Source organism: Alexandromys fortis, unplaced genomic scaffold (assembly GCF_014885135.2).
Source record: "Alexandromys fortis isolate MF-2015 unplaced genomic scaffold, M_Fortis_MF-2015_v1.1 scaffold_209, whole genome shotgun sequence".
NCBI classification, from domain to species: Eukaryota; Metazoa; Chordata; class Mammalia; order Rodentia; family Cricetidae; genus Alexandromys; species Alexandromys fortis.
In genome coordinates this window covers 664664-689067 of record NW_026068090.1, presented here as the reverse complement: position 1 = coordinate 689067, position 24404 = coordinate 664664, and the positions used below count along the sequence as shown (strand labels likewise).

The following is a 24404-nucleotide window of genomic DNA, read 5'->3' as shown; positions in this document are numbered from 1 at the left end:
CTAAAAAAACCAAATAAACAAAAAGGTCTCATTATTCATCCCAAATTTGCCTTGAACTTGCTGTCCCCCAGCTTCAGCTTCCTAAGTGCTGGGATTACGGGCCTGTTCACCATGTCTGGTGTGGAGAGAAATAACTAATGAGCATTTCTACTGCAGAGCCCAGAGCGGAAGAGCAAAGCAGGACGAACGGTGTGGGCAGAAGAAAGAGGCAGAAATTGCAGGACCGAAGGTAGGCAGGCAGCCGTCGCCTCCAGAGCTCCGTGTTCTCCAGAGCCTTCCTCATGCTTGCTTCAGTAGGCCTGGGCAGCCCGGATTTGATAAGGAGAGAGGTCCTTGTCCACGTGCCATCAGACTTGGAGGAGGCAGAAACTGGCCCTGCAGTGAACCAGCATGAGGAGCCATGTACACTGCATCTGATCAAAATGTAAATCTGTCTGAGGCCTGTATCCTAGCGCCCACGAGACCAGGGCAGGAAGACTGCATGTTTGACTACTAGGACTACTGGGATATACAGCAGGCTTCAGTCCAGCCTGAAGTTAGTGCTTGCTGTTGTCGGGGGGACGGCAGGATGGGGAGTGCCTGCTGAAAATGCTCTGGGAGTAGCTGTGCTTACTCAGCTCAGAAGCAGCCTAACCCGTACCTCCAAAGGATAATTTTATGGTATATGTATAATATCTCAACTTTAAAATTAAAAAATGGTCAGGCATGATAGCATGTGCCTTTAATCCCAGGAATTGGAGGCAGAAATAGGCGGATCTTTGTGAGTTCTGGGAAAGCCTGGTCACATAGCAAGTTCTAGGCCATGCAGGCCTACGTAGTAAGACCCTTTCTGAAAATTAATTAATTTTTAAAAACTGAGGACAGTGATAGAACCCTGTCATCACATGCTCAAAAGTTAACTGCCTTCCTCTTGTCTGTCATATCAAGTGGAAAAACAAGGACTCCAACGGAGTTACTGTTCCCACTCTCTTCAGCTTCTGGTCTGGAGCCTTTGTGTTCTCTCCCAGATAACTGGCCTTAAACTGTTCTTTCCCACAGATCATTGTCCAACTCAGGTTCTCAGGCAAATCGGAAGGGGGCAGTAAGAGCAAGGCAAAGACAGCACCGACCTCAGACCGGAAACGACAGTGGTGTCCAGGCCACCGGACAGTGTCCCATTTGTACAGGTGAGCCACGTTGATTACTGTGGAGGTGTGGAGACCAGGAGTTCATTTAGGAAGATAGGAAGAGTGTGGGTGCCGGCAGAAGTGTTTAGTAGAGTCTGGAGGACAACAATGGAAGATAGGAAGAGTGTGGGTTTAGTAGAGTCAGGAGGACGGCTGCGGCAGGTGAGGACCTGAGTTTGTGTTCCTGGCACCCACTTAAAAGCTGGGTGTGCAGCCCATGTCCATAAGCACAGGCTGGAGGTGCAGAGACAGACAGAGGCCCGGGACTCACTGGTCAGTCCCTCTAGATAACTAGTGCATTCTGGGTACAACAGGAGACCCTGTCTCAAAAAATAAGATGGAGAAGCAAGAAGATATGCAATGCCACCCTTTGGCTTCCATCTGTACACATGGTGCACGCACCAAACACAGTTTTGTTTTGTCCAGGCCTAGTGGCAGTGTTCTTTGTGCTCCTGACTGGCCTTTTCCAGTAGACTCCACATTTTGTAAGGGCATCCATATCCCCGGCACCTAGGTATTAACATAGTCTGCCGGATCATGTCCCTCAGGTTTGAAGTACTCAGCCCTGGGAGGTTCCCCACGTGAGCAGGACCCAGTGGCAGCAGACACTCCCTCTGCTTCTCAGGGTTTATCTCTTTCTCCCCTCCGTAGGCTCCTTCAGCATCGAGACTCTTCCCTTACATGCCGCCACTTGTGGAGAGAGCTCCCCACCCCAGCCAGCCTCTCCCTCCTCGTCCTCCTCGATGACGTCGGTGCTGTACGTGTCCTCCCCAGAGAGTTCCCCACCGCCTTCCTGGGTCCAGTGCCCTATTTGCAGTTTACAGTTCTTAGCAGGAGAAATAGAAGAACATGCCAGCCTCTGTGGGGAGGTTTTTCCAGCCTGAGCTGTGGAGTTCTGTTGACCTGTTATGCTGGAACCTAGGGATTAGGTCTCTTGTGGCTAAGAAGAGTCGGTTCTCCTCCCTTCACCTATTACCTAGAACTCTGCCTGCCTGAGGACACATCTGGACCCAGCTTGCTCCCCATTCCCAGTTGTCAAGGCTTTGTTGCTATGGTACCCAGTTCTCATAAGGACAGTGTCCCCTTGGAACTTCTTTGGTGGAATTGGTGATCTCTCCAAGGCCTAGGACACCAGCTGGAGTGTGTTTCCCTCGGTGAATGGTACTTAATCTTCACACCCATTTTCCTGAAAGCAAAACTGAGGCTTAGAAGGGAAATGTGGCCTGGAAATAATAAAGTCCCATGATGTTCTGGGTAGATGAGTGAGTTTTGAGCATGACGACCTTGACCTTCTGTGTCCTTCATGGGTGTCTTTCCTAGGTGCAGTCACATGACTGCTCTGTAACTGCTCTGTACTTACTGTGGGTCTGAAGTGGGCATTCAGTACCAGGGAGAGCGCTCCTGCTGCCCAGAGGACAGTCTAAGGGACCAGAGATTGCTTCTAAGGAACAGATGGATCTAGGCTTGGCTGTGAGGCTTGCACAAATCCCATTCTCAGCTGTTCAGTGAGATAATCGGGCCGCAGTGCCTCCGAGGTCCTGGACCTGTGATAGTCCAAATTCTGCTTTGAAAAGTTATCTACTCTTCCCCTTTCCCCGGAGACGTCATCCTCTGACACTAACACCAGCTCTCCTGTCCCTGGGGTAGAGGGCAGAGAGACAGCAGCTGGTCCTGAAAAAGGGAGGGCTCAGGGTGGGGCTCTGAGTGAGAGAGGTTGCTGGGAGAGTCAAGGGAGAGACAGACGGGGAGTTCAAGCCTTCAGGGCAGCTGCAGCCATGGATCCCCTTTCGGTAAGACGCTTGCTGCTCTCCCCTCCCCATCCTGGTCTCACGACTCACTGCCCATGGGGATTCAGGGACAGCCTAGCTGCTGGACAAGTAGATACCACCGTGTGGATGGGAGACCTCCATGGCCCTGACCCTGGGCCCAAAGAGAGCGGTTGATGGAGGGAGCACATTAGGGCCTGTGAGGAGCCCGGCTTAGAGCCCCTCCGTGTGGGCTTCAGAGATGAAGTCAACAGTCTGGAGACTAGATTCTTGCCGGGTTCTCTGTGCTCGTGTGTGAGTTAGGCTTCTAGGGTGGCCCTGACCACCTGCTTTAAGTCAGCTCTCCAGGGAACTTACACTGGGCCCCAGTATGTAGGATTTTTATGAGGGTGAAAGTGAGCTAGTAAGTCCAGCCCTTTCCTTTTCTACAAAATAAACTGTGTGGGTAACAAGGGAGACGGAACAGCTGACTCCAGAGGGGTAGAGGCCAGAAGGTAGGTGAGGAAAGCCTCCAAACTAAGGGGTTTGGGAACTCAAGAGCACTCTCCTCTCCCCTCTGCCACCCAGCCACAGCCCAGCTGGACTGAGATTGTGAACAAAAAGCTCAGGTTCCCACCCACGCTCCTGGGTGCCATCCAGGAGGGGCAGCTGGGTCTCGTGCAGCAGCTGCTGGAGGCCGGCGCCGACGCCTCGGGTGCTGGGCCAGGCGGGCCTCTGCGGAATGTGGAAGAGTCCGAGGACCGCTCCTGGAGGGAAGCCCTCAACCTGGCCATCCGCCTGGGCCATGAGGCCATCACCGACGTGCTGCTCGCCAACATCAAGTTTGACTTCCGGCAGGTCCACGAAGCCCTGCTTGTGGCAGTGGACACAAACCAGCCAGCGGTGGTGCGTCGCCTACTAGCTCGGCTGGACCGGGAGAAGGGCCGAAAGGTAGACACCAAGTCTTTCTCACTAGCTTTCTTTGACTCGTCGATCGACGGCTCCCGCTTTGCGCCTGGTGTGACCCCTCTTACACTGGCCTGCCAGAAGGACCTGTATGAGATTGCCCAGCTGCTTATGGACCAGGGCCACACTATCGCTCGGCCCCACCCGGTTTCCTGCGCCTGTCTTGAGTGCAGCAATGCCCGCCGATACGACCTGTTAAAGTTCTCTTTGTCCCGAATCAACACCTACCGTGGCATTGCAAGCCGGGCTCACCTCTCACTGGCCAGTGAGGATGCCATGCTGGCTGCCTTTCAGCTCAGCCGGGAGCTCAAGCGCCTTGCACGGAAGGAGCCTGAGTTTAAGGTTTGTTGCCCCCACTCTTCACTCAGTTCTGCCCTCCATGCCCAGGGTCTGTTGTGGCACCAGGACAGGACTGGGCTTTATGGTGGGTGTTCTAGGGAGTTTGAGAAGTGAGAAAGGGCAAAAGAGGATGAAGGCTCTTACTGTAAGAGCTACAGTTCATTCTGAGGTAGGCTTTCATTCTAGTGACAACATTCACTTGGCTTATGCAGGGACTACAGCTCCTACCCCAGGGCACTCTAGATCCATCTAAGCTAAGAGGAAAATAGAAACAGCTGGACAGCCTTCACCATGACCTTCAGTAGAGCCTGTCCCCTTGGGGTACCCACTGTATTTTCATGTGGAGTGCTGTGTTGGGATTCCCGAGCTTGTGGTCACGAATGGGAAAAGGGGACAAGATGCTCCCAGGACTTCGTTCAGTGCCTCTGTGGATGTCTTCACAGGACTTCCAAAGCACAGAAAGCAGGAAAAAGGAGTGACCCTCGGCATTCGTGTCCCAGGAAGGTTCTTAAGGAAAGAGGCATTTGTTTGACCGTTTGTTTGACCGGAAGGGGCTGGTTGGGGAAGATAAGCAGGGAACTAGCTGGAGCAGGCGGCAGACCTGGCAGAGGGCTATAATGTGGAGGCGTGGCTCACTCAGTTGGTAGACACCTGCAATCCCACCACCTGGGAGGTGGACACAGAATGACCAGAGTTCAAGATCATCTTCAGCAAGTTTGAGGCCATCCTGGAATGCATGAGATCCTACCTCAGTGACCCCAGCCTCCCCAAAAGAGTGTGAGGACCTGGGATGGACCAAAGATACATGAAGCAGAGTGTCTGGTCCCGGACCTGGCACTGAGTCATTGGCATTCCCTGTATGCCAAGCCAGACTAGGTCCCCATCCTCAAGACTGCCATTAGGTGGGGAAGCCTATGAGGATATTAGGAAGGCCTAGGACAAGATGAGGGCAGAAAGGCAGAAGAATGAACAGGAAGGAGCGGTGTTTTCAGAGGACTTTCCCCCTCTCAGCAGCCTGGGGAGTGAACAGAGCAGGAATTCTCATCCATACTTTACAGCGGGGAGACTAAGGTCTGTAAAACAAAACAGAAAAGCTTCCTGTCTGAGGGACAGTACTAAAGGTACCCTAGACCTTCGAAGCCTGGCTTAGATCCTGTCCTAGAAAAAGGCCCCAAATAAAACAGGATAGGGAGGGGAATGTGCAGCCAAGAGCCGCTCACTCTTCGCATCTCCTTAGACCGCCTGCACTGGCTCCCTATAAGGATGCTCAGAAAGATGAACAGGATGAGCGCAAGGGTAATGGTGGAGCAGTGAGACGGTGCAGCAGGCAACAACTGCAAACCCTAAGACCCGAGTTCAACCCCCAGGACTCAGAAAAGTGGAAAGAAACAATTCTGCAAAGTTGTCCTGAGCTCCACATGTGTGCTGTGACCTGCACACACATCCCAGCGATAGCTGTATGTAAAGAAAGCATGGTCAGTCAAGAGTTAAAGCGGGGCAGGAAGCAGGAATTAGAAAAGTCCAGGGACAGCAGAGGTGGCATGTTTGGGTTGGAGTGGCTTAGTGATGAGGTGGGGAGAGCATCAGATAAGCAAATAGACACAGGAGGCTTGATGAGGTAGCAGAGAAGGAAGGGACGAGCCAGTGGCATCAGGTGTGTTGGCACACACACTCTCTTCTCTTACAGCCTCAGTACATTGGCCTGGAGTCGCTCTGCCAGGACTATGGCTTTGAACTGCTGGGCATGTGCCGGAATCAGAGCGAGGTCACTGCGGTGCTCAATGACCTGGGTGAGGACAGTGAGACTGAGCCTGAGGCCGAGGGCCTGGGCCAGGCCTTTGAGGAGGGCATCCCCAACCTGGCAAGATTGCGGTTGGCTGTCAACTACAACCAGAAACAGGTCAGCTGGGCCTCCTGCCTGTCCTGCCCTCCCTCCCCTGGTCCCTCTTCAGCCTCATATCATGACTTTCTCTCCTCGGGACCTGAGACCTTGATTCTGAGTCCCCTTCTATATGATTCCTTACCAGCAAGAGGGGAAGTTTCCCATCCCTTCCTGGTTACCTCCAGTCTGAGCGTTAACCACACACTCCCCCTTTGGAAAACTAGTCACCACTAGGATCCCATGTTCAGGTCTCACATAGACTTAGCTTTGCCTCTGTCTTATTGAGTAGCTTTAGCCCAGACTACAGTGCCTCACCTGCATAACAAGGCCTTAAATGGCTGGTGTTGTTTTTGTCCTACCAAACATCTAAGCGACAGACAGGATCCCTGTCCAGCCTCCCCCAGCCCCTGACTCTTCATGCAGCTCACGTCTATACAGATAGAATAAATTCCTATAATAGAAACAATTGGATTAAAGATTATGTGTATTTTTAGCCCAAGGACAGACAGTTCCTGAAATGCTGGCAGCCATTGTTTATGGGAGATAACAAACTGCTTGATTTTACTCCTCGAGTCTGAGTCAGTTTGGCTCCAGGGACTCTGCAGGACCCAGGTGTTTCTGTGACCCATACATGTTTTGTGTAATTCTAATGGTGAACCAAATCCAACCCATGCAAGCTGGAAAGATGGATTTAGATGATGCTCTCATCCATGAAGATATCCTACCTACTAGGCACATTACCAAAGCCTTCCCTTGTGCTGTCTTCATTGACCTGGTCCTCGTGAAAGGAGACCCATGTTCCATGCCCCTTCCCTACTCAAGTTCTTTCACCTAGACTTGTGTTACACATACCTGCTGAGGACGGGAACACTGGGAATTCTGAGACTTAGACCCCAAGTTCTACCCACTCCTGCCTGACTTTGATTCAAGAATGTGGAGTGTGAGCCGGTTGGTAGTGGTGCACGCCTTTAATCCCAGCACCCATAATGCAGAGGCAGGTGGATCTCAGTAAGTTCGAGGCTATCCTGGTCTACAGATCGAGTTCCAGGACAGGCTCGCTGTGAAGGAGGTGTGAGGTATCTCAGCATCGGGAAAGCACTCGCCCATGTGGCAGATGGAGCCCTCTTCTGGGCGGGCTGGTATGTAGACAAAATGACGGTTCAACCTCTGTGACAGGAAGTAAGTGCTCTGATTCTAACCAGCTCCTCTGGCTTTTCCACCTGGTGGCCACCTCCTCTCATGGCCCGTCCGTCTCTGCTCAGTTTGTAGCACACCCCATCTGCCAGCAAGTTCTGTCTTCCATCTGGTGTGGGAACCTGGCTGGCTGGCGTGGAAGCACCACCATCTGGAAGCTCTTCGTTGCCTTTCTCATCTTCCTCACCATGCCCTTCCTCTGCATTGGCTACTGGCTGGCGCCCAAGTCCCGGGTACAAAGAATAAGATGAGTGATACCTTGCTTTGTGTTCTGGAAATATACAGGGGGCTGGGGGCAGGGACAGGCGTTACAAAACTGCCAGACTGCGGCAAGAGAAAGGGTGGAGAGGGGCCACACAGGCCCCTGCTGGGCAGCCCGGTGCTTTCTGAGGTAAGAGGTGCAGGCTTAGAAGGGGGTGGTGATGTTCTTACCTTTCAGTTTGGTTCAGTTTGAACTTTTCCTGTTGGATTCTCCCCACCCCCCAAAAAAGTTGGGGAGGCAGTAATAACATCTTACATGGTTGTGAAAGAGAAAACAGACAGAAAATATAGGGCCTGGTGCACCCCACATTCTTCATAGTATTGCCTAGATGAGTGGGTGAATCTGAAGGTCGCAGACTCACACGGGGGCCAAGCCGTCTAGAGGGCTCCAAGGACAATGGGCCTCTGACAGCCAGGCTTTCCTGTCTCCCCCCAAAGCTCGGCCGCCTGCTGAAGGTCCCAGTGCTGAAGTTCCTGCTGCACTCTGCCTCCTATCTGTGGTTTCTCATATTCCTGCTGGGAGAGTCCCTGGTCATGGAGACTCAGCTGAGCACCTTCAAAGGCCGCAGCCAGAGTGTCTGGGAGACTTCACTACACATGATTTGGGTCACGGGTACGTATGCGAGAGCTCACCAAGATCCATCTCCATGTCCAGCTCTGGCACCGAGACTTGGCCACACCGAGCAGGCTGATAATTCAAGATCGTATACTAGAGCTGGGTTGCTGTGGCACACAGCTGTAACCCCAACACTCAGGAAGCTGAGGTAACAAATTCCAAGCCAACCAGGGCTACGTAGTGAGACCCTGTCTCAAAGGCGCGAGGGGTTCAGATGTTCAGTGAACAATGGCGCCTGGTGCAGGAAGAGAGCCAGCTCCCACAAGTTGTCCTCTGACTCCACATGCACGCGCGCGCACACACACACACACACACACATATATATATACACACACACACAAATATCAAACGTTTAAATTTAAATAATAATAAAATGGAGTCTTTAAATATTTGCCTAATATGGTTTGGTGGGGTCCCCGTAGGGCTTGCTCTTTGTGTGACACCTGTCTAGCTTCCTGTGAGGGTCACATCCATCATGAGAGTAGTCTGCACCAATGACCTTATCTATCCAGAAGGTCACTTTGCACATGGATGGGTTAAATGTTTCGCCCCCCCCCCCCAATCAATGCCCTGCCATGGCAACCTATCTGTGTCCTTGAAGGAGGAGGAGGCTCCTCCCTTCTCTCCCAACCCCTCTCCCCTTCCAGGCTTCCTGTGGTTTGAGTGTAAGGAGGTGTGGATCGAGGGCTTGCGCAGTTACCTCCTGGACTGGTGGAATTTCCTGGATGTAGTCATCCTGTCGCTGTACTTGGCATCCTTTGCCCTGCGCCTCCTGCTGGCTGGGCTGGCCTACATGCACTGCCAAGAAGCTTCCGACAGCGCTACCTGCCACTACTTCACTGCTGCTGGTGAGGGTGTGATCTTCCTCTTTGCTGTGATCAAATACCCAGCAAATAGCCAGGCACTGGTGACACTCGCCTTTAACTCCAGCTCTCGGGAAAGTACGAGGCTGGCCTGGTCTCCAGAGTGAGTTAGTTCCAGGACAGCCAAGGCTACATAGAAAAACCCTGTCTTGAAAACCAGAAAACAAAAACAACAACAAAAATACTGAACAACTTAAGACAGGAGTTTAGAGTTTGTTTTGGTTACTAGTTCGATGAGACACAGTACATCCTGGTGAAGAAGACATGGCGGGTGCAGAGGTAGCTGGTCACACGGCCCCCTCTGCCACGCACAGAGCGGAGTGAGTGGCGCACAGAGGACCCCCAGTTCCTGGCCGAGGTGCTCTTCGCTGTCACCAGCATGCTGAGCTTCACCCGGCTGGCATATATCCTGCCAGCTCACGAGTCACTGGGCACTCTGCAGATCTCCATTGGCAGGATGATCGACGACATGATCCGGTGTGTACTCCCTCGCCCCCACAGATTCCGGCTTCCAAGCCCACGTTCCTCTCACAAGACAGATCTCCAGTGGTCTCTGAACCCTGGAATCTAGAGGCAGAATGTGAATGTGTTTTTCTCAGCAGGGAGGTTTACAGCTCTGGCCCTTGTCACCATTACAAGCCACCAATAGCAGAAAGAGCCCTTGGTGGCTGCTTCTGAACCCCACTTCTAGAACAACTCTATGTCTTACTGCTTTCCTCTTCTTGGAAATTAAAGTCAGAAGGCAAAAAATCAAATAAAAACAAAGAGCTAGGAAGGCCAACCTCTACTTTCCCTGACTCCTTTTCCCAGACCCCGACTTCTAGGGTGGAGACCTGCTCTGACCCCTTCACACCCTACTCCCTCTCAGGTTCATGTTCATCCTCATGATCATCCTGACTGCCTTTCTCTGTGGCCTCAACAACATTTATGTGCCGTACCAGGAGACGGAGCAGCTGGGCAAGTATGCCGGGCCAGGGCCGGGGCTGGGGCCGGGGCTGGGGCGGCCCTTCCCTGGCGGCTCACTCAGTAGCTCTCTTACCAGCCTGCAGTGATTTACTCGGACAGTCGCTAATTTATTTGATTGCACAGCCACTTGTTTCCAGCCCTTCTCTCTGACAAATGTCAATCATATGGGAATAGTAATGAAGAGATTCCCCAGTCATGTGGGCTCTTCTTCACTGGCACCCTCACCCTTCACTGGGCACCCACGCCCTTCACTGGGCACCCTCACCCTTCACTGGCGCCCACGCCCTTCACTGGCGCCCACGCCCTTCACTGGCACCCACACCCTTCACTGGGCACCCTCACCCTTCACTGGCGCCCGCGCCCTTCACTGGCACCCACGCCCTTCACTGGCACCCACGCCCTTCACTGGCACCCACGCCCTTCACTGGCACCCACGCCCTTCACTGGCTCCCTCGCCCTTCACTGGCGCCCGCGCCCTTCACTGGCGCCCGCGCCCTTCACTGGCGCCCGCGCCCTTCACTGGCGCCCGCGCCCTTCACTGGCGCCCACACTCTTCACTGGCACCCACACTCTTCACTGGCACCCACGGTGCCCACGCCCTTCACTGGCGCCCACACTCTTCACTGGCACCCACACTCTTCACTGGGCACCCACGCCCTTCACTGGCGCCCACACTCTTCACTGGCACCCACACTCTTCACTGGCACCCACACTCTTCACTGGCACCCACACTCTTCACTGGTGCCCACACTCTTCACTGGCGCCCACACTCTTCACTGGCACCCACACTCTTCACTGGCGCCCACACTCTTCACTGGTGCCCACACTCTTCACTGGCGCCCACCCCCTTCACTGGCACCCTCGCCCTTCACTGGCGCCCGCGCCCTTCACTGGCGCCCGCGCCCTTCACTGGCGCCCACGCCCTTCACTCAGTGTTGTTTTGCTGCCACTTGCTTGATCTGTTTCTTTTTTTCTCTTGCAACACCTTTTGCTTGTTTGGTTTTTGAAGCAGGGTCTCACTATGTAGTTGGACTGTCCTAGAGCTTGCTGAGTAGACCAGGCTGGCCTCGAATTTACAGAGATCCACATAACCTCTGCCTCAGCAGTGTGTACCCCCCACTATCTCTTGCAACACTTAAAAGTAAATTCTGACATGTTAGTCCCGAATAATCTGAGATGTCTCCTAGGAACATGATCACAAACCACTATCACTTTGAAAACTTTAGTATCAGTTTTATAAAATTACTCTGCAGCCCTTGTTCCAAACTTCCTATGACCCTATTAGAAACCCCGCATGCAGGAGCTGAGGCTGCGGCTCAGTTGGTAGCACACGTGCCTGGCATGTGTGAAGCCCTGGGTTTGATCTAGCACTATATAATTGGGCATGGTGGCACACACTGTGATCCCAGCAACTGGGAACCTGCAGCAAGAGCATCAGAAGTTCAATGTCATCTTTGGCTATAAAATGACCTTGAGCCAGCCTTGGATACGGGAGACCCTTGGTGCCACATGGAGGGCAGCGTGACAACAGACAGGTGCTGGGCATGGAGTGCCGCCTGTGTTCCACACCACAATCCTTTCCCACCCGGACCAAGACATTTTCTTCATGTCTTCCTCTTTTATCTGCCTGCCTTGCAGTTGCAGCAGCCAACAAGATCTTCCCAAATGTAATTCAGCTGCCCCCTCTGTCTGGAGCTCTTCATGGGCTTCTGCTGTTGGAAGGCCATGGCTGAGTCTTTAGCTCTTTTCTGTAAGGCCCTGTATCTGTGTGGTTTCTAACAGCCCCTCCCAAGCCGTTCTCTCTTCTCCACATCTCACACTCAGCCTCCCTAGAACACAAGGGCAGTGAAGACAGGGTTCTGCTTCTATACACCACTGTGTCCTTAGTACCCATCACTACTGTTTGTTCAGTAATACTGGCTGGCCAGGCGCTGGAGAGGGGCTGCAACGCTAAGGACCTTCCTGCTCTTGCAGAGGACTGTCTAACTCCAGCTCCAGGATTTCACTGCTCCTGACCTCTGTGGGCTCTTGCATACAAACAGTACATATCTCACACATGCACATATATGCATATCTGTGTGTACATACACACATATATACATATATAAAATATACATACCAAAAATAAAACATTTTTAAATAAGGATTACTGCTAAGAAATGGCAAATATCAAGCCAGACAGTGGTGGCGCACACCTTTAATTCCAGCACTTGGGAGGCAGAGACAGGTGAACCTCTGTAAGTTCAAGGCCAGCCTGGTCTACAGAGCTAGTTCAAGAACAGCCAGGGCTGTTACACAGAGAAATCCTATCACAAAAGAAAAGAAATGAAAAGGAAAGAAAAGGAAAGAAAGGAAGAAAGAAAGAAAGAGAGAGAGAGAGAGAGAGAAAGAAAGAAAGAAAGAAAGAAAGAAAGAAAGAAAGAAAGGAAGGATAAATGTTTGTATCCACACGGGTGGCTCAAAAGGCTTCGTGGACACAGACACCTTTGGCTAAGTCTTCAGGGGCAGGAGTGTGCCTGGCTTCTCTCCCAACCCTACCACCATGTTTCTCTCCTTTGCTTGGCCCCACCCTGCCAGTTTCAATGAAACGTTCCAGTTTCTATTCTGGACCATGTTTGGCATGGAGGAACACAATGTGGTGGACATGCCTCAGTTCCTGGTGCCTGAGTTCGTGGGCCGCGCCCTGTACGGCATCTTTACCATCGTCATGGTCATCGTACTGCTCAACATGCTCATTGCCATGATCACCAACTCCTTCCAGAAAATCGAGGTAGGGGTCCGAGCCAGCCTGGCCAGGAGGAGACACAAGGACAGGGAGCACTGTCGGTTCCTCTGTGTGACAAGGGTCTCGGTGCTGCCGCTGTTGTCTCCAGGCACCAAGCCCAGTGCTCTTTCTTCTTTTTCTTGTTGGTGGTGGTGGTGGAGGTAGTGGTACAGGTGATGGTGGTGTTGGTAGACGTGGTGATAGTGGTGGTGGTGGAGGTGGTGATGGTGGTGGAGGTGGTGGAGGTGGTGGTGGTGGAGGAGGTGGAGGTGGTGGTGGTAGAGGTGGTGGTGGTAGAGGTGGTGGTGGTGGAGGTGGTGGTTTGGAGGCGTTGTAGAAAAGAAAGTGGGAACACAAGAAGTAAGTGGGCAGACTGGGTTTGCAGGCTGGAGAACAGACTGAGCAGCAACTGGAAATTAGAGGAAGAGAACAGGAAAGGGGGAGAAGTTCCAGGAAATGGGGTGATCGAAGGGGGTAGAAATAAGGATGAGAAGAAAACGGTCGGCATGCTGGAGACTAAGATGGGAAGACGAAAGAGAGGCAGAGTGAGCGAGCGAGGGGCCAGTGCCAGCGTGGTCCCTGCATAGCCTCCCGCCTCGTGGTCCCCAGGATGACGCTGATGTGGAGTGGAAGTTCGCTCGCTCCAAGCTCTACCTGTCCTACTTCCGAGAGGGCTTGACGCTGCCTGTGCCCTTCAACATCCTGCCCTCCCCGAAGGCTGCCTTCTACCTCGTCAGGTGAGGCCCCACCAAGCTCCTGCCCCGCTTTCCCAGGCTTTGCCCCTGCTCACTTCTTTTCACCATGGTAATTCTCAGGAGAATTTTCTGGTTCGTTTGCTGTTGCTCCTCCTGCTGCAAAGCCAAAAATTCGGACTACCCCGCCATCCCTACCTTTGTGAGTACCTTCTCAGCCTGTTGTTAGTTACCCCGCCATCCCCGCCTCTGTGGGTTCCTTTTTTTTTTTTTTTTTTTTTTTTGGTTTTTCGAGACAGGGTTTCTCTGTGGTTTTGGAGCCTGTCCCGGAACTAGCTCTTGTAGACCAGGCTGGTCTCAAACTCACAGAGATCCGCCTGCCTCTGCCTCCCAAGTGCTGGGATTAAAGGTGTGCGCCCACCACCGCCCGGCTCTGTGGGTTCCTTCTCAGCCTGTTGTTTCCTTGCCTGTGTTACCTAAGCCGTCGTATGTCCCCAGAGAGCCTGCTCCCAATTCCCATTCTCTGGCCTCCATGTTCATCTTCCTAGTTCTGACTGAGTCCAACATTTCCAGTCACACAGCCTGCAGTCCATGCCACCCCCATCCCAAGTCCCAGACAACCAGATTTTAAGACATGCTTGGGTGATTTAAACGGGAAAAGCCTCCTGAGGAATGAGAGGTTCACAGAGCCTGCCTGTCTGAGCATGAGAACTTATCTGTTTTGGACTATTACTGCCAGTTCTGCGGGGGTCTTTCCTTCCCACGCCACTCCCAACTCTCAGCCTTCACCACACACTCCTGACACCCTGTCCACTCAGTCTATTTTCCCTACATGGCTTCCGTTTGTCCTCTGGGACTGCTCTGTAGGAGACAGACCAGGGACTTTGCCTTTCTCTTTTATTCTTGGTCAAGAGAGAGGTTGAAGGAAGGTGGAGAATTCACTCATCTTCCATTGCAGACCAACCCTGGGGCAAGGGAAGGGCCCGGAGAAGGGGAGCGTGAGCGCGGGTCTTACCGCCTTCGCGTCATCAAGGCTCTGGTGCAGCGCTATATCGAGACTGCCCGGCGGGAGTTCGAGGAGACCCGCAGAAAAGGTCACTTGCCCACCTCTAACCCTTCCCCATCGCTGTTTCTGCCTTTCCTGGGAAGAGTGCCTCACACCCAGATGCACCCCCCTCACTCAGTTACCTTAGGGGTCGCTCCTGTCCTATCTGCCCGCTAACTTCTTGACTCAGTTACTCTGCCTTTGTTTACAGGTGGTTATAGACTCATTCCCTCATTCAACCCACGTGTGCTCATATATTCCCTCTCCCCCTTCCCCCTTTCCCATCCTCCCTCTCTGCCTCCCCGCCTCCCTGTCCCCCTTCCTTTCTCCTCCTTTCCTCCTCCCTTCCCTTCCTGGTTTCCCAGACTGTTTTTTTTTTTGTTTGTTTGTTTGTTTTTTGATTTTCAAGACAGGGTTTCTCTGTAGCTTTTTGGTTCCTGTCCTGGAACTAGCTCTAGACCAGGCTGGCCTCGAACTCACAGAGATCCGCCTGCCTCTGCCCTTCCATCTTTCCTCCATCTCCCAACTAGGCGGATGCCAGCCCAGCTAAGGCTTTCCTCCTTTGTCTCTGTCCTTCCATCGTTCCCACAGCTTTTCTACCCTCCTGACCCTTCAGGTCTTACAGTCCTCCCTTAGGATCCAGACAGGGTGTCCCAGGTTCAGTAGGGTGGGGTAGGGTAGACAGAAGAGGTGCTGATAGGCTCACCTTCTGAAAGACCTCCCTGCCCCCACCCATCTCAGACCTGGGCACCAGACTGACAGAGCTCACCAAGACTGTGTCTCGACTGCAAAGCGAGGTGGTCAGTGTGCAGAAGACTCTGGCAGCTGGTGGGGCACCACGGCCTCCGGATGGTGCCAGCATCCTCAGTCGCTACATCACCCGCGTGCGCAACAGCTTCCAGAATCTGGGTCCCCCCACCCCTGAGACCCCAGCAGAGCTGACCATGCCAGGGATTGTGGAAACTGAAGTCTCTTTAGGAGCTGGTCTTGATGCTATAGGAGAGGAGGAGACTCCAGCATCGGGAGAGTCCAGCCACGCCTCCCCTGCTCACGTGTTGGTGCACAGGGAACAAGAAGCAGAGGGGGCAGGGGACCTGCCCCTGGAGGAAGGTCTGGAGACCAAGGGCGAGTCCTAATACAACAGCAGGGTCTCTTCTGTCACCGAATGTAGCAGCCTTGCTGAGTAGGCATGGGTCTTGTAACAGAAGACCATGGTGTTTCTTTGCCTTGGTAAACTTTCTGCTGTGTAAGTCAGGTAACAGTCACCATCTCTTGATGTCCTAAGATTCTTCTTTTCCTTTCCCCTAAAACGGACCTTATGTGAGAAGGGCAGAGAGAAACAGCTTGCTTTGGGAGCTGTGGTTTAGAATCCTGCTTTGGAATTCCTTAGGTATTTAGTGAAGAGTTCTGGCCTAGGAGGCTGGAGGCCTGGGAGATGAGAGACCAGGGAAACAGGAGACCTGAGTGTTGGGAGGCCTGAGAGCGGGCGGGTGCTGGGAATGGGGAAGTCTGGGAGTCCATGTATTCTGCCTTAAAGGCAGCTGTGAGCCCTCCTGTGTTAAAAAGCTCCAGGTTCAGAGGTTAAAGTCTGTGACTAGGAGGATAAGAAAGTTAGTTTTCAATCCCTGACTTTCAAGTCTGCCAAGGACAAATGGTCTCATGAAATAAACCAGTCATAAAAGCCCACGAGTATACCACAGCTCTGTTTAATTGAGTAGCCATCCAGTCTTGACCTCGCACGTCCTAGGAAGTGGGGTTCCCTCAGCCTTGCCATGGCCTCGGGTCTCCAACCCTGATTGGAGAAGTGGCCCCTAGGACCAGGACCAGATCCACACTCTGGCATCTTTTGTTGTTGTTGTTGTTTTTGTTTTTCAGGACAGGGTTTCTCTGTGGTTTTTGGAGCCTGTCCTGGAACTAGCTCTGTAGACCAGGCACACTCTGGCATCTTGAGGCCACTCAAAGCCTCTTCTTCATAGAAAGGTCATCAGTTCCCAGGATTCCCAAGAGACTTTCAGGGACCAGCGCTCAAGAGCTGCAACTCCCCAGGGGCCAAGAGCAGCGTCTTCCCCGATTGCAAAGCCAAGGCCTCTGTGGAGGATAACTCTGGCTGCCCTTCTGCTAGAGAAAGAAAGGAAGGTGAGGTGGGCAGCATGGCTGGGAAGCAGGAGCAGCTCACAGCAGCCCCGAGGATGACTTACCTGCAGAGGACACACAGGCATGCCTCTTCTCCCCTGCAACAGACAGCTGAGTGAGGCCCTGGGGCCACCCACACCCCAGGTGGCTTGCCTGTGGCCACCCCCTTCAGCCTGTCTTTTCCTTCACCTCAAAGCAGCTACTCACCCCCTTTCAGCCAATCCATCCTTCCTCCGCCCACCCTCCCATCACTCTCCACTCCATTCCTGCCTCCCAGCTGGACTTGGCATAGTCCTGCTCACCCCATCAAACCAGGGCCTCCTCAGACTGGGGGCAATACTGGCCTCCTTCACTCACTTCCTAATCTACCGTGTACCACAGATCCACCCTATTGAGAAGACTGAGAATGTCCACACATCTTGAAACTCTCCCAGGACCTGGCAGAACCTCAGTCTAACAAGGCTCTCAGTACTAGGTCAGCACATGCTGGCTTCTTTCATCCTCCCCTGCCATTCTCTGTCTCCCATGCATCGCTCACCACCCAAATAGGCGCAGTTAAAGTGGCTGCAGGTCTGATTATAACTCCAGAGAGTCACCACGCTCTGGGCTCCATCCTGGAAGAACCCAGTGACCAAGAAGACTTCATGTGGGGGTATCAGCACCTCACGCTCCTCGGGGAAGACAGACAAAGCCTGGATAAGAGCCCCAAAACAAGTCCTTAGATTGAAGAAAGTGGCATTCCCAAACCCACGAGCCACGGCTTCATCCAGAGAGCTGGAGGCAAACTGTCCTAATCGGACCAAGTCCCCCAGCCTCTTGGGCTCAAAGTGAAGGCTGCCCACGCCTCGGAATACCACCTCCCCATCTCCCCTACTGCAGCCGCCAGAGCCCCGCAGCAGCTGCAGGGCCTGGGTGAGGTAGAAATGCAGGGCCTTGAAGGGGAAGCGCCTCATGTAGAGGTCCCGGGAGCCACCCCCTGTCCGCACAGCCTGGTTCAGCTCCCAGTACAAGGTGTTGGATGAGTTGGTGTACACCATAACAGCTATTCCATGCTGGGCTTTGAAGCCAGGCGGTAGGGTGAGCGTGTGGCGCCGGTGTGCCCAGGCCTCTCGGGCTGCTTCCCAGGATTCCCGGAGCAGGGCGTGGTGTGCCATCTCTTCCTCCAGCAGCAGGCCTGCTCTCTCCTCCATCTCCCCAGAGCAGCCCACATAAGCATCATCGAACGTGTCTGGAACCAGGCTCAGGGGCAGGATAGGAACAGCTTGGACCTGTGGACACCCAGAAGGAGACTCCACATAGGAAGAGGGTAACTAGAACGCTGGCCGGGGTCCTAGATCAGTTCAGAATCCCAGGTTATCATTTCTATGTCTAACCATCTGACGCATAATCGACAAGATCCTAAGTGGCAGAAATAACACAGGCAGTGGAGCCAGCCAGACGTGAATTTAGTACCCGCCCCGAGACAGGGTTTTTCTGTGTATCTCTGGCTGTCCTGGAACTCACAGAGATCCGCCTGCCTCTGCCTCTCTGAGTGCTGGGATTAAAGGCGTGTGTCTCCACTGCTAGCCAGATATGAATTTAAACATTACCTGCTTGGCTAGCTTTGGGATCTCGGGCGATTCTCAGGACAGGGTTTTCCTAGACTTCACCTTCTCCTATGAATTACGGGTACTTCCAGCCTCCAGCATTACTGTGAGAAGAGCTTAGAGACCACCGTGGCACCACCTAAACAGCACCATCTCATCTTTTCAGAGGGCAGTCTGGTTGGTCCCTGTGTTTTCCCGGCTCTGATCGTTTGCAGGCAATAAACTGCAGCCAGTATCTGATCCCTGTCCTGGTCCCCATCCTCCTCAGCTGTTTCCTCCCCTTGGGGAAACCTTGCTGCCAGCTCTGAGATCTGGATGCTCTCCAGCTTTAGAAGACGTTATTCTAATCTCAAGGTGGGCTGGGGTGGTGGCCTGGTTGTCAGGGTCTGCCAGGGCCTACAGCAGCACATTGGTCCGTGCAGCCGTTTGCCCATGCTAAGCCTGTGGTGTGAGGTAAGAGGAAGTGGGAAAGAGAAAGCTGAAGGCAACAGGGAGGTGGAGTTCTGGGAGAGAGATCAGCACTTGGGCTCCCGAAAGGAACAGAAGTTCCCCAGAGGAGGACTGGAAGCAGCAAAAAGTCTCCTAGGAGGTCTCCTTGACCGGTTCTCTACCACCACCTCTCAGCATCTGACCCACAACTGACCCTTGTCGGCAAAGGATAGTCCCAAGAGTTACCTTCCAGAGGGAGTGCAGGCTGAGGCAACTGAGGACCATCAACAGATCCTCCAGAATCATCCTGAGAGGAGTCCCGGGATGGCAGGATCCGGATGATGATGAAGCCAGCAGCGGTGGAGTGCCGGCTTAGTTGGGCTCCAGGACCTTCCTCCCGCACCCGAGGGTCCTCAGGAGTGATGTGGGGCGGGGCCAAAGACAAATCTAAGGGTGGGGAGGGATTTGGATTTTAGTGTCCCCATTTCAAGCCCTAATCTATAACTACCCGATGTCCCCACACTCAGGCTGTCCAGGACTTCTTGCAGTGGTATAGGTGGGGCAGTTATGTGGCTCCGCCTGGAGAGGGGCGGAGCGGGGACGAGAACCCACCTGGAGGTGGCGAAGGCCTAGAAAGGCCCGGGCTCTGGTCTTTTGCGGCAGGCTAGGGCTGAAGTTGGTGCAGGCTCTGCGCAGATCCCGGTCTGCTGAACAACGTCCCTGAAGCTAACTATAGCCCCTGGACTGGTAACCCGACACTTATCTTCCCCAACAACAGACAGGGGCGTGGGGAGCTGGTCTGGCAGAGCCCTTGAGTGGTTGAGGGGCAAAACTTTCCTTCCCTCCTTGGATAACAGGTTGTTTCTGTAAGATGTGAGCTAGGTCAAGGTTGGAGGAGGGACTTGTGAGACCTGGCCTTTTCTCCGGTGGCCCTGGGACCGGGCCAGGGCCAGGACCCAGGACCACCAGGCCACGAAGGCCCACGAGGGTCGCTACTTAAACATCATGATAGTTAAGCCACCAAATCTCTTATTTGCATACAATTTGCATGTGACACACACGTTGGGTCACGTGCACCAGCATCAAAGCCCCCATCCCCACTTTCTTCTCTACTCTTAACCCTCTATCTCCCAACCCTGGTCTGGAGGGAAGGGAAGGGTACCCTAGCTACCTTCTGGACCTCTCCGGTTCAGGTGACCCCATGTTTGTAAACACAGCTGTCTCTTGCACCTCCGCACCTCTGCTGAGCTTGACTATAAATAACCTAGTTCTGAGTTTCAGCCGCCCAGTTGGAGGTAATTGGAGGTAATGGGAGACCGGGCCAGTTTATGGGAAGATGGAGGACTTAGAGATGCCACCTGCTGGGGCCAGGGTAAGCATGACCTGTGCAACCTGCCAAGAGTCACCAACCCTTCTCTGCCAAATAAAGTTTCCTTTACTTCAAAGCCTGTCCCCCTCCATTCCTTCCTGATGACTGTGTCCATGCCGTGGAAGAGCTGATCCTTGCCTACCTACCCCATCCTCCCTGTCCTGGAGGGACAGCAAAGGCTGTGCAGTGACAATTTCTTACACCCCAACATCTGCAGCCCCTACAAAGCCCCAAGAAGTGGAGTCAAATCTGATAAAGAGCCAGGGATCCTGAGAGAGGCAGAAAGGCCTCCCAGGTCACATGGTGGGTCAGCGGTCCAGTGGAACCTAGGCTCTTGGAACAGAACAAATCTTGAGACGGTTGTATGTGCCTATAATCCCAGCATTCAGGCGGGAGGCGGAGGTAAAAGGATGGCTTCAAGTTCGAGGCAAGCCTGGACATTGTAAAAAGAAAGCAATAATAATAATAGAAAAAATAAAAGGAGATACCAGGAGTCAGGGGTGCCTTTTAACTGACCAGAGTACAGTCTGGCAAGGCGGCTGCTGTCTGTCCCCTCAGCACCCCCAGTAGCTCTCATTGTCATGGGAAGAATGTTGGCCCAGGTCACACTGGGCAGAGGCTAGTGTTCCTGAGCCTTGAGGAGACAGCTTGAAATAGACAGGGAGTATCGCATTTCTGAGCAGCTCTGTGGGGGAAGCAGGAGGGGCAGGGAACAGAAGGTATAAAGAGAAAGCCACCTCCCTGCCTCTCTGTCGCAGGAGACCAGGCCCGCTTTGCCCGCCATGGAGAAGGCTAGGTAAGGGACAACTCACTTCCCGCAGAGGGAGCAGGGAAGGAACTTTTTGATAATAAACTTAGGAGGGATTGGTGAAGTTTTAGGGACCTTTGGATGGAATGGTTGAGGACACCTAGGAAGGTTTGTGATTTTAAGAAGTGACTTGGGGCCATAGTCCCAAAAGGAACTGCTGAGTGAGGAAGAGGGAAACTGAGGACGGTGGGACACAGGGAAGTGCAGCTCCCTCAACTGTGAAAAGGGATTTCTAAGCCGTATTCAGCTCTCTCATGCCAGAGACTAAGTTAGAGGGCAACCTGGGCTACCAAACAAGATCTTGTTTCAAAAAAAAAAAAAAAAAAAAAAAAAAAACAGGGAGAGGGAATTCCCAGTGTACCACAGCAATTCCTGCTGTGCTCCCCTGGTCCCCCACACTTGTCACCAAGGGCAGCAATCTACTTCCTCTGAGGTGCTCTGTCTTGTTAGCAATGCTCAGAAAGACCCTTGGGCTTGTCTACCAGAGACTTGGAGGCCTTCCATCACAGATAGAATAGAAATAAAATAGAGCCAACTGTAGACATGAGGATGTGGTGGGCACAGGCAAGCGCTGGTGAATGCAGGGAGCCAGCACTGACAAACAGGGTGCTGCTGGTGTCCTTATAAGGGAAGAGGTAGGCTTCCACTGATCGTCCAGGATGGCTGACTGGGGTCATGGAGGGCACAGTAGCTGAAGCTGTGGGACCCGAGGCTACAGTGAAGCTGCTATGTAACTTCTGAGTGTGGAGGGCAGACACATGTGCCTTCACTGCGACAGAACCTGCCCCGAAGGGGAAGACTAACGCCAGCCTTTCCCAGTCAGCCCAGCCACCCGGCCGGCATCTGCAGGTCCACGTGAGGCTCTGATGTTTATGTAGATTTTCCCTCCTTAACAAGACAAGCAATCTGCAAGCAGACTGCCTGGTTCTGGGATGAGCCTTCTGGATAAGGCAGGGGCTATTGCTTGTGCCTGCACAGGGCAGGGGTTGGGGGGAGGGATAGGCTCAGGAGAGGACTACCCAGAGCATTCTGGGAGCTTTCTGAAAAAGGGGAACCCTGAGTTAACCCTGGAAGAGTGGGTGGTCAGAGCATAGCTGAGGGCAGGGGAGACAGTTGTGTCTCCCTGGAACTTTGTTCTGCCTAGGTTCCTGGACTATAGAAGCCGAGAAGGGACTAGAAAGTTCTTAGGGGCAAGGTCACTGAGCAGATCAAAAACTAGAATAAGGTTGGACTGTCCTGAAGGCATAGAGGGATGTTTTCCTTCATTTTGCTGCTTTGTTTTGAGGCAGGATCTTGGGTATTCCAATGTGGGCTGAAACTCACATTGGAGGCCTTCAGCTCCTGACCCTCCCTCCTAAGAACCGGGATTTCAGGCATGGGCTATTGTGCTTGGCTTCTAGAAGGCATTGGGAACCATATTATGCTGAGTCCGCTCAGCTTTTTTTTTTTCCCTTTGGTTTAAAAAAATGACTGGGCAGTGGTGGCAGAAAGAGGTGAATCTGTGAGTCTGGGGCCAGCCTGGTCTAACGAGTGAGTTCTAGGACAGCACAAAACAACCACAAAGAAAAGGATATGTTATGAGCTTTTCTCTCATAATCCTTTTTCTTGGTACTTTGAGATATTTCTTCCAGTCAGTTTTGGCACCGAAGCTTTTTTAGTTTTTTATTTTTAATTATGCATATTTTGTGCATATTTTTATTTATGCATATATTTGTGTGTCTGTATGTAGGTATGTGCTCCTGAGAGCAGATACCCACCAAGTCCGGAAGCATCAGATCCTCCTACAGCCAGAGTTCCAGGCCGTCATGAGCCACCCCGTTGTGGGTGCTGGAAACTGAACTGATGCCCTCTGTAAGAGCAGTCTGTCTTTTTAAGTACTCAGCCCTCTCCCCACTCCCACACAGGGCTTCCAACAGGCAGAGGTAGTAGGCAGGCCTGGGCTTTGCTGTCACTGCTCCGTGCTGAGTGCACTGGTAAAGTGACAGGAGACAGCCGAAAGCAAGCAGAGCAGGGATGTGGGCCCCGACAAAAATGGGAGGCAACTGCAGCCATATATGGATACCCACGTGACCAGCCAGAGAGGCTGGGTGCTAATGGTGATAGGGTACCACATGAGTGTCTTCTGCTGGCAGGCACACAAGGAGCTACCCAAAGCTGGATTAAGCCTAAAGGGTGATATCAAAGGGTTCCAGGGTTCACACTGAGCCTGAGGGCTGGAAGCAAAGAACCTCATGAAACCTCAGAGCCTGGCTCTTCCTAAACCAAGGTTCACTTCCCAGCTTCTCTTGGTTTCTCCAACCCATCCTCCCTGGGAGCTCATTTCTCCCGGACTTCAACATCAATGATACAAATTACTCTTCTGGGGGTTTGTTTTATTTTTGTTTTTGAGCCAGGCGGTGGTGGCGCATGCCTTTAATATGGAGGCAGAGGCAGGAGGATCTCCGTGAGTTTGAGGCCAGCCTGGTCTACAAGAGCTAGTTCCAGAACAGGCACCAAAAACTAGAGAGAAACCCTGTCTCAAAAATTCAAAAAATAAAAATAAAAAATAAATAAATATTTTTGTTTTTGAGATAATGCCTCATGGAGTCTCAGGACAGCCTTTGACCCACCATCCTCCTGCCTCAGTTTCTTAAATGCTGGCAATACAGATTGTGCCACCAGGTCCACCTTTTCTCTTAAACACACCTGCTTCTGTCTTCCAACTGTGCCAGGCACTGTAGGACAGATGACAATAAAGTACAAAAGAAAGCTCTCAGGTGGCCACACAGCAGACACACATTTCCAGACCACTCAAATGAAAGTTAAAAAGCCAGTAGGCCAGGCATGGGGTATGCCTGTCATCTCAGCTCTCAGAAGGTGGAGGCCTTCTCAGTTACTCAGCAATTTTGAGGCCAGTCTAGGTTATAGGAGACCCTGTCTCAAAAAGCAAAACCAACAACCAACAGATGCAATCCAGAACAAAGCAATTTAGCAAAGCAATCATTGATAGCACTGACGAAGACGCGTCCCTTAAGTGGTGGGAGGGCAAACTGGTTCCTTTCTGAATCATAGTTTGGCAAGGCCTATTAATATAAAATATATTCCACCTCTGTGTGGTGGCGCACGCCTTTAACCCCAGCACTCAGGAGGCAGAGGCAGGCGGATCCCTGGGAGTTTGAGGCCAGCCCGATCTACAAGAGCTAGTTCCGGGACAGGCACCAAAGCTACAGAGAAACCCTGTCTCGAAAAAAACAAAAAACAAAAACAAAAACAAACAAACAAAAAAACCCACAGAAACCAAAAAAAAAAAAAAAAATATTTCCTGAGAAAGGCACTGAGAGACACATGATTGCTGGCCTCTCCTTCCCATGAGCAGGAACGTGTGAGCTGGACTGGGTGAGCAGAGAGAGGGAGGAAGGGGACTTTATGATCCATACACTGCCCTTCCTACGCCAGCGTTACTCTGTAAGAAAACACATCTGTCTTACCCTGCAATAAGATAAGCAGGGAGTCCATGTCCACTATGCCTGCATTGAAGAAGTGGAAGCAGGAGGGTCAAAGATTGAAGGGCATCTGGAAGGGCATCTGGCTCAGTGACCAG

At 52.6% G+C, this 24404-nt stretch overlaps 2 protein-coding genes across 4 annotated transcripts; one reads left to right on the top strand and one right to left on the bottom strand.

Annotated features, from left to right (window-relative positions):
- Window positions 1–237: 237 nt before the first annotated feature.
- On the top strand, window positions 238–16185 carry LOC126488828 (short transient receptor potential channel 2). 2 transcript variants are annotated; one of them, XM_050122551.1, is made up of 15 exons: window positions 238–424; window positions 1039–1166; window positions 1818–1923; window positions 3500–4219; window positions 5904–6116; window positions 7361–7525; window positions 7992–8166; window positions 8817–9017; window positions 9347–9509; window positions 9901–9993; window positions 12576–12768; window positions 13372–13499; window positions 13578–13656; window positions 14413–14548; window positions 15241–16185. In XM_050122551.1, exons 1-15 carry the CDS (start codon window positions 401–403, stop codon window positions 15633–15635), a joined length of 2919 nt encoding a protein of 972 aa, XP_049978508.1. In that variant the 5' UTR covers window positions 238–400; the 3' UTR covers window positions 15636–16185. The 2 variants fall into 2 exon arrangements, with proteins under 2 accessions (XP_049978508.1, XP_049978509.1); XM_050122552.1 differs by lacking the exons at window positions 238–424; window positions 1039–1166; window positions 1818–1923 and adding an exon at window positions 2061–2327.
- A 172-nt stretch (window positions 16186–16357) lies between these two features.
- On the bottom strand, window positions 16358–19948 carry Art5 (ADP-ribosyltransferase 5). Of its 2 annotated transcripts, XM_050122569.1 has the most exons (5): window positions 19260–19948; window positions 18894–19094; window positions 17171–17900; window positions 16698–16730; window positions 16358–16617 (listed from the first exon to the last, which is right to left on the bottom strand). In XM_050122569.1, the coding sequence occupies exons 2-5, from the start codon at window positions 18951–18953 to the stop codon at window positions 16511–16513; spliced, it is 930 nt and encodes a 309-aa protein (XP_049978526.1). In that variant the 5' UTR covers window positions 18954–19094; window positions 19260–19948; the 3' UTR covers window positions 16358–16510. The 2 variants fall into 2 exon arrangements, with proteins under 2 accessions (XP_049978526.1, XP_049978528.1); XM_050122571.1 differs by lacking the exon at window positions 19260–19948 and having other exon boundaries at window positions 16358–16614; window positions 18894–19216.
- Window positions 19949–24404: the final 4456 nt, after the last annotated feature.

Bases quoted from the DNA above. Each gene is read 5' to 3' on its own strand.
- LOC126488828 (XM_050122551.1), top strand. From the start codon at position 401: ATGTACACTGCATCTGATCAAAAT. The intron at 12,769-13,371 runs GTAGGGGTCCGA...CGTGGTCCCCAG, and splicing joins ACTCCTTCCAGAAAATCGAG to GATGACGCTGATGTGGAGTG. The intron at 14,549-15,240 runs GTCACTTGCCCA...CACCCATCTCAG, and splicing joins CGAGGAGACCCGCAGAAAAG to ACCTGGGCACCAGACTGACA.
- Art5 (XM_050122569.1), bottom strand. From the start codon at position 18,953: ATGATTCTGGAGGATCTGTTGATGGTCCTCAGTTGCCTCAGCCTGCAC. The intron at 17,901-18,893 runs GTAACTCTTGGG...GGGTGTCCACAG, and splicing joins GCCTGCACTCCCTCTGGAAG to GTCCAAGCTGTTCCTATCCT. The intron at 16,618-16,697 runs GTAAGTCATCCT...TTCTTTCTCTAG, and splicing joins TGCCTGTGTGTCCTCTGCAG to CAGAAGGGCAGCCAGAGTTA.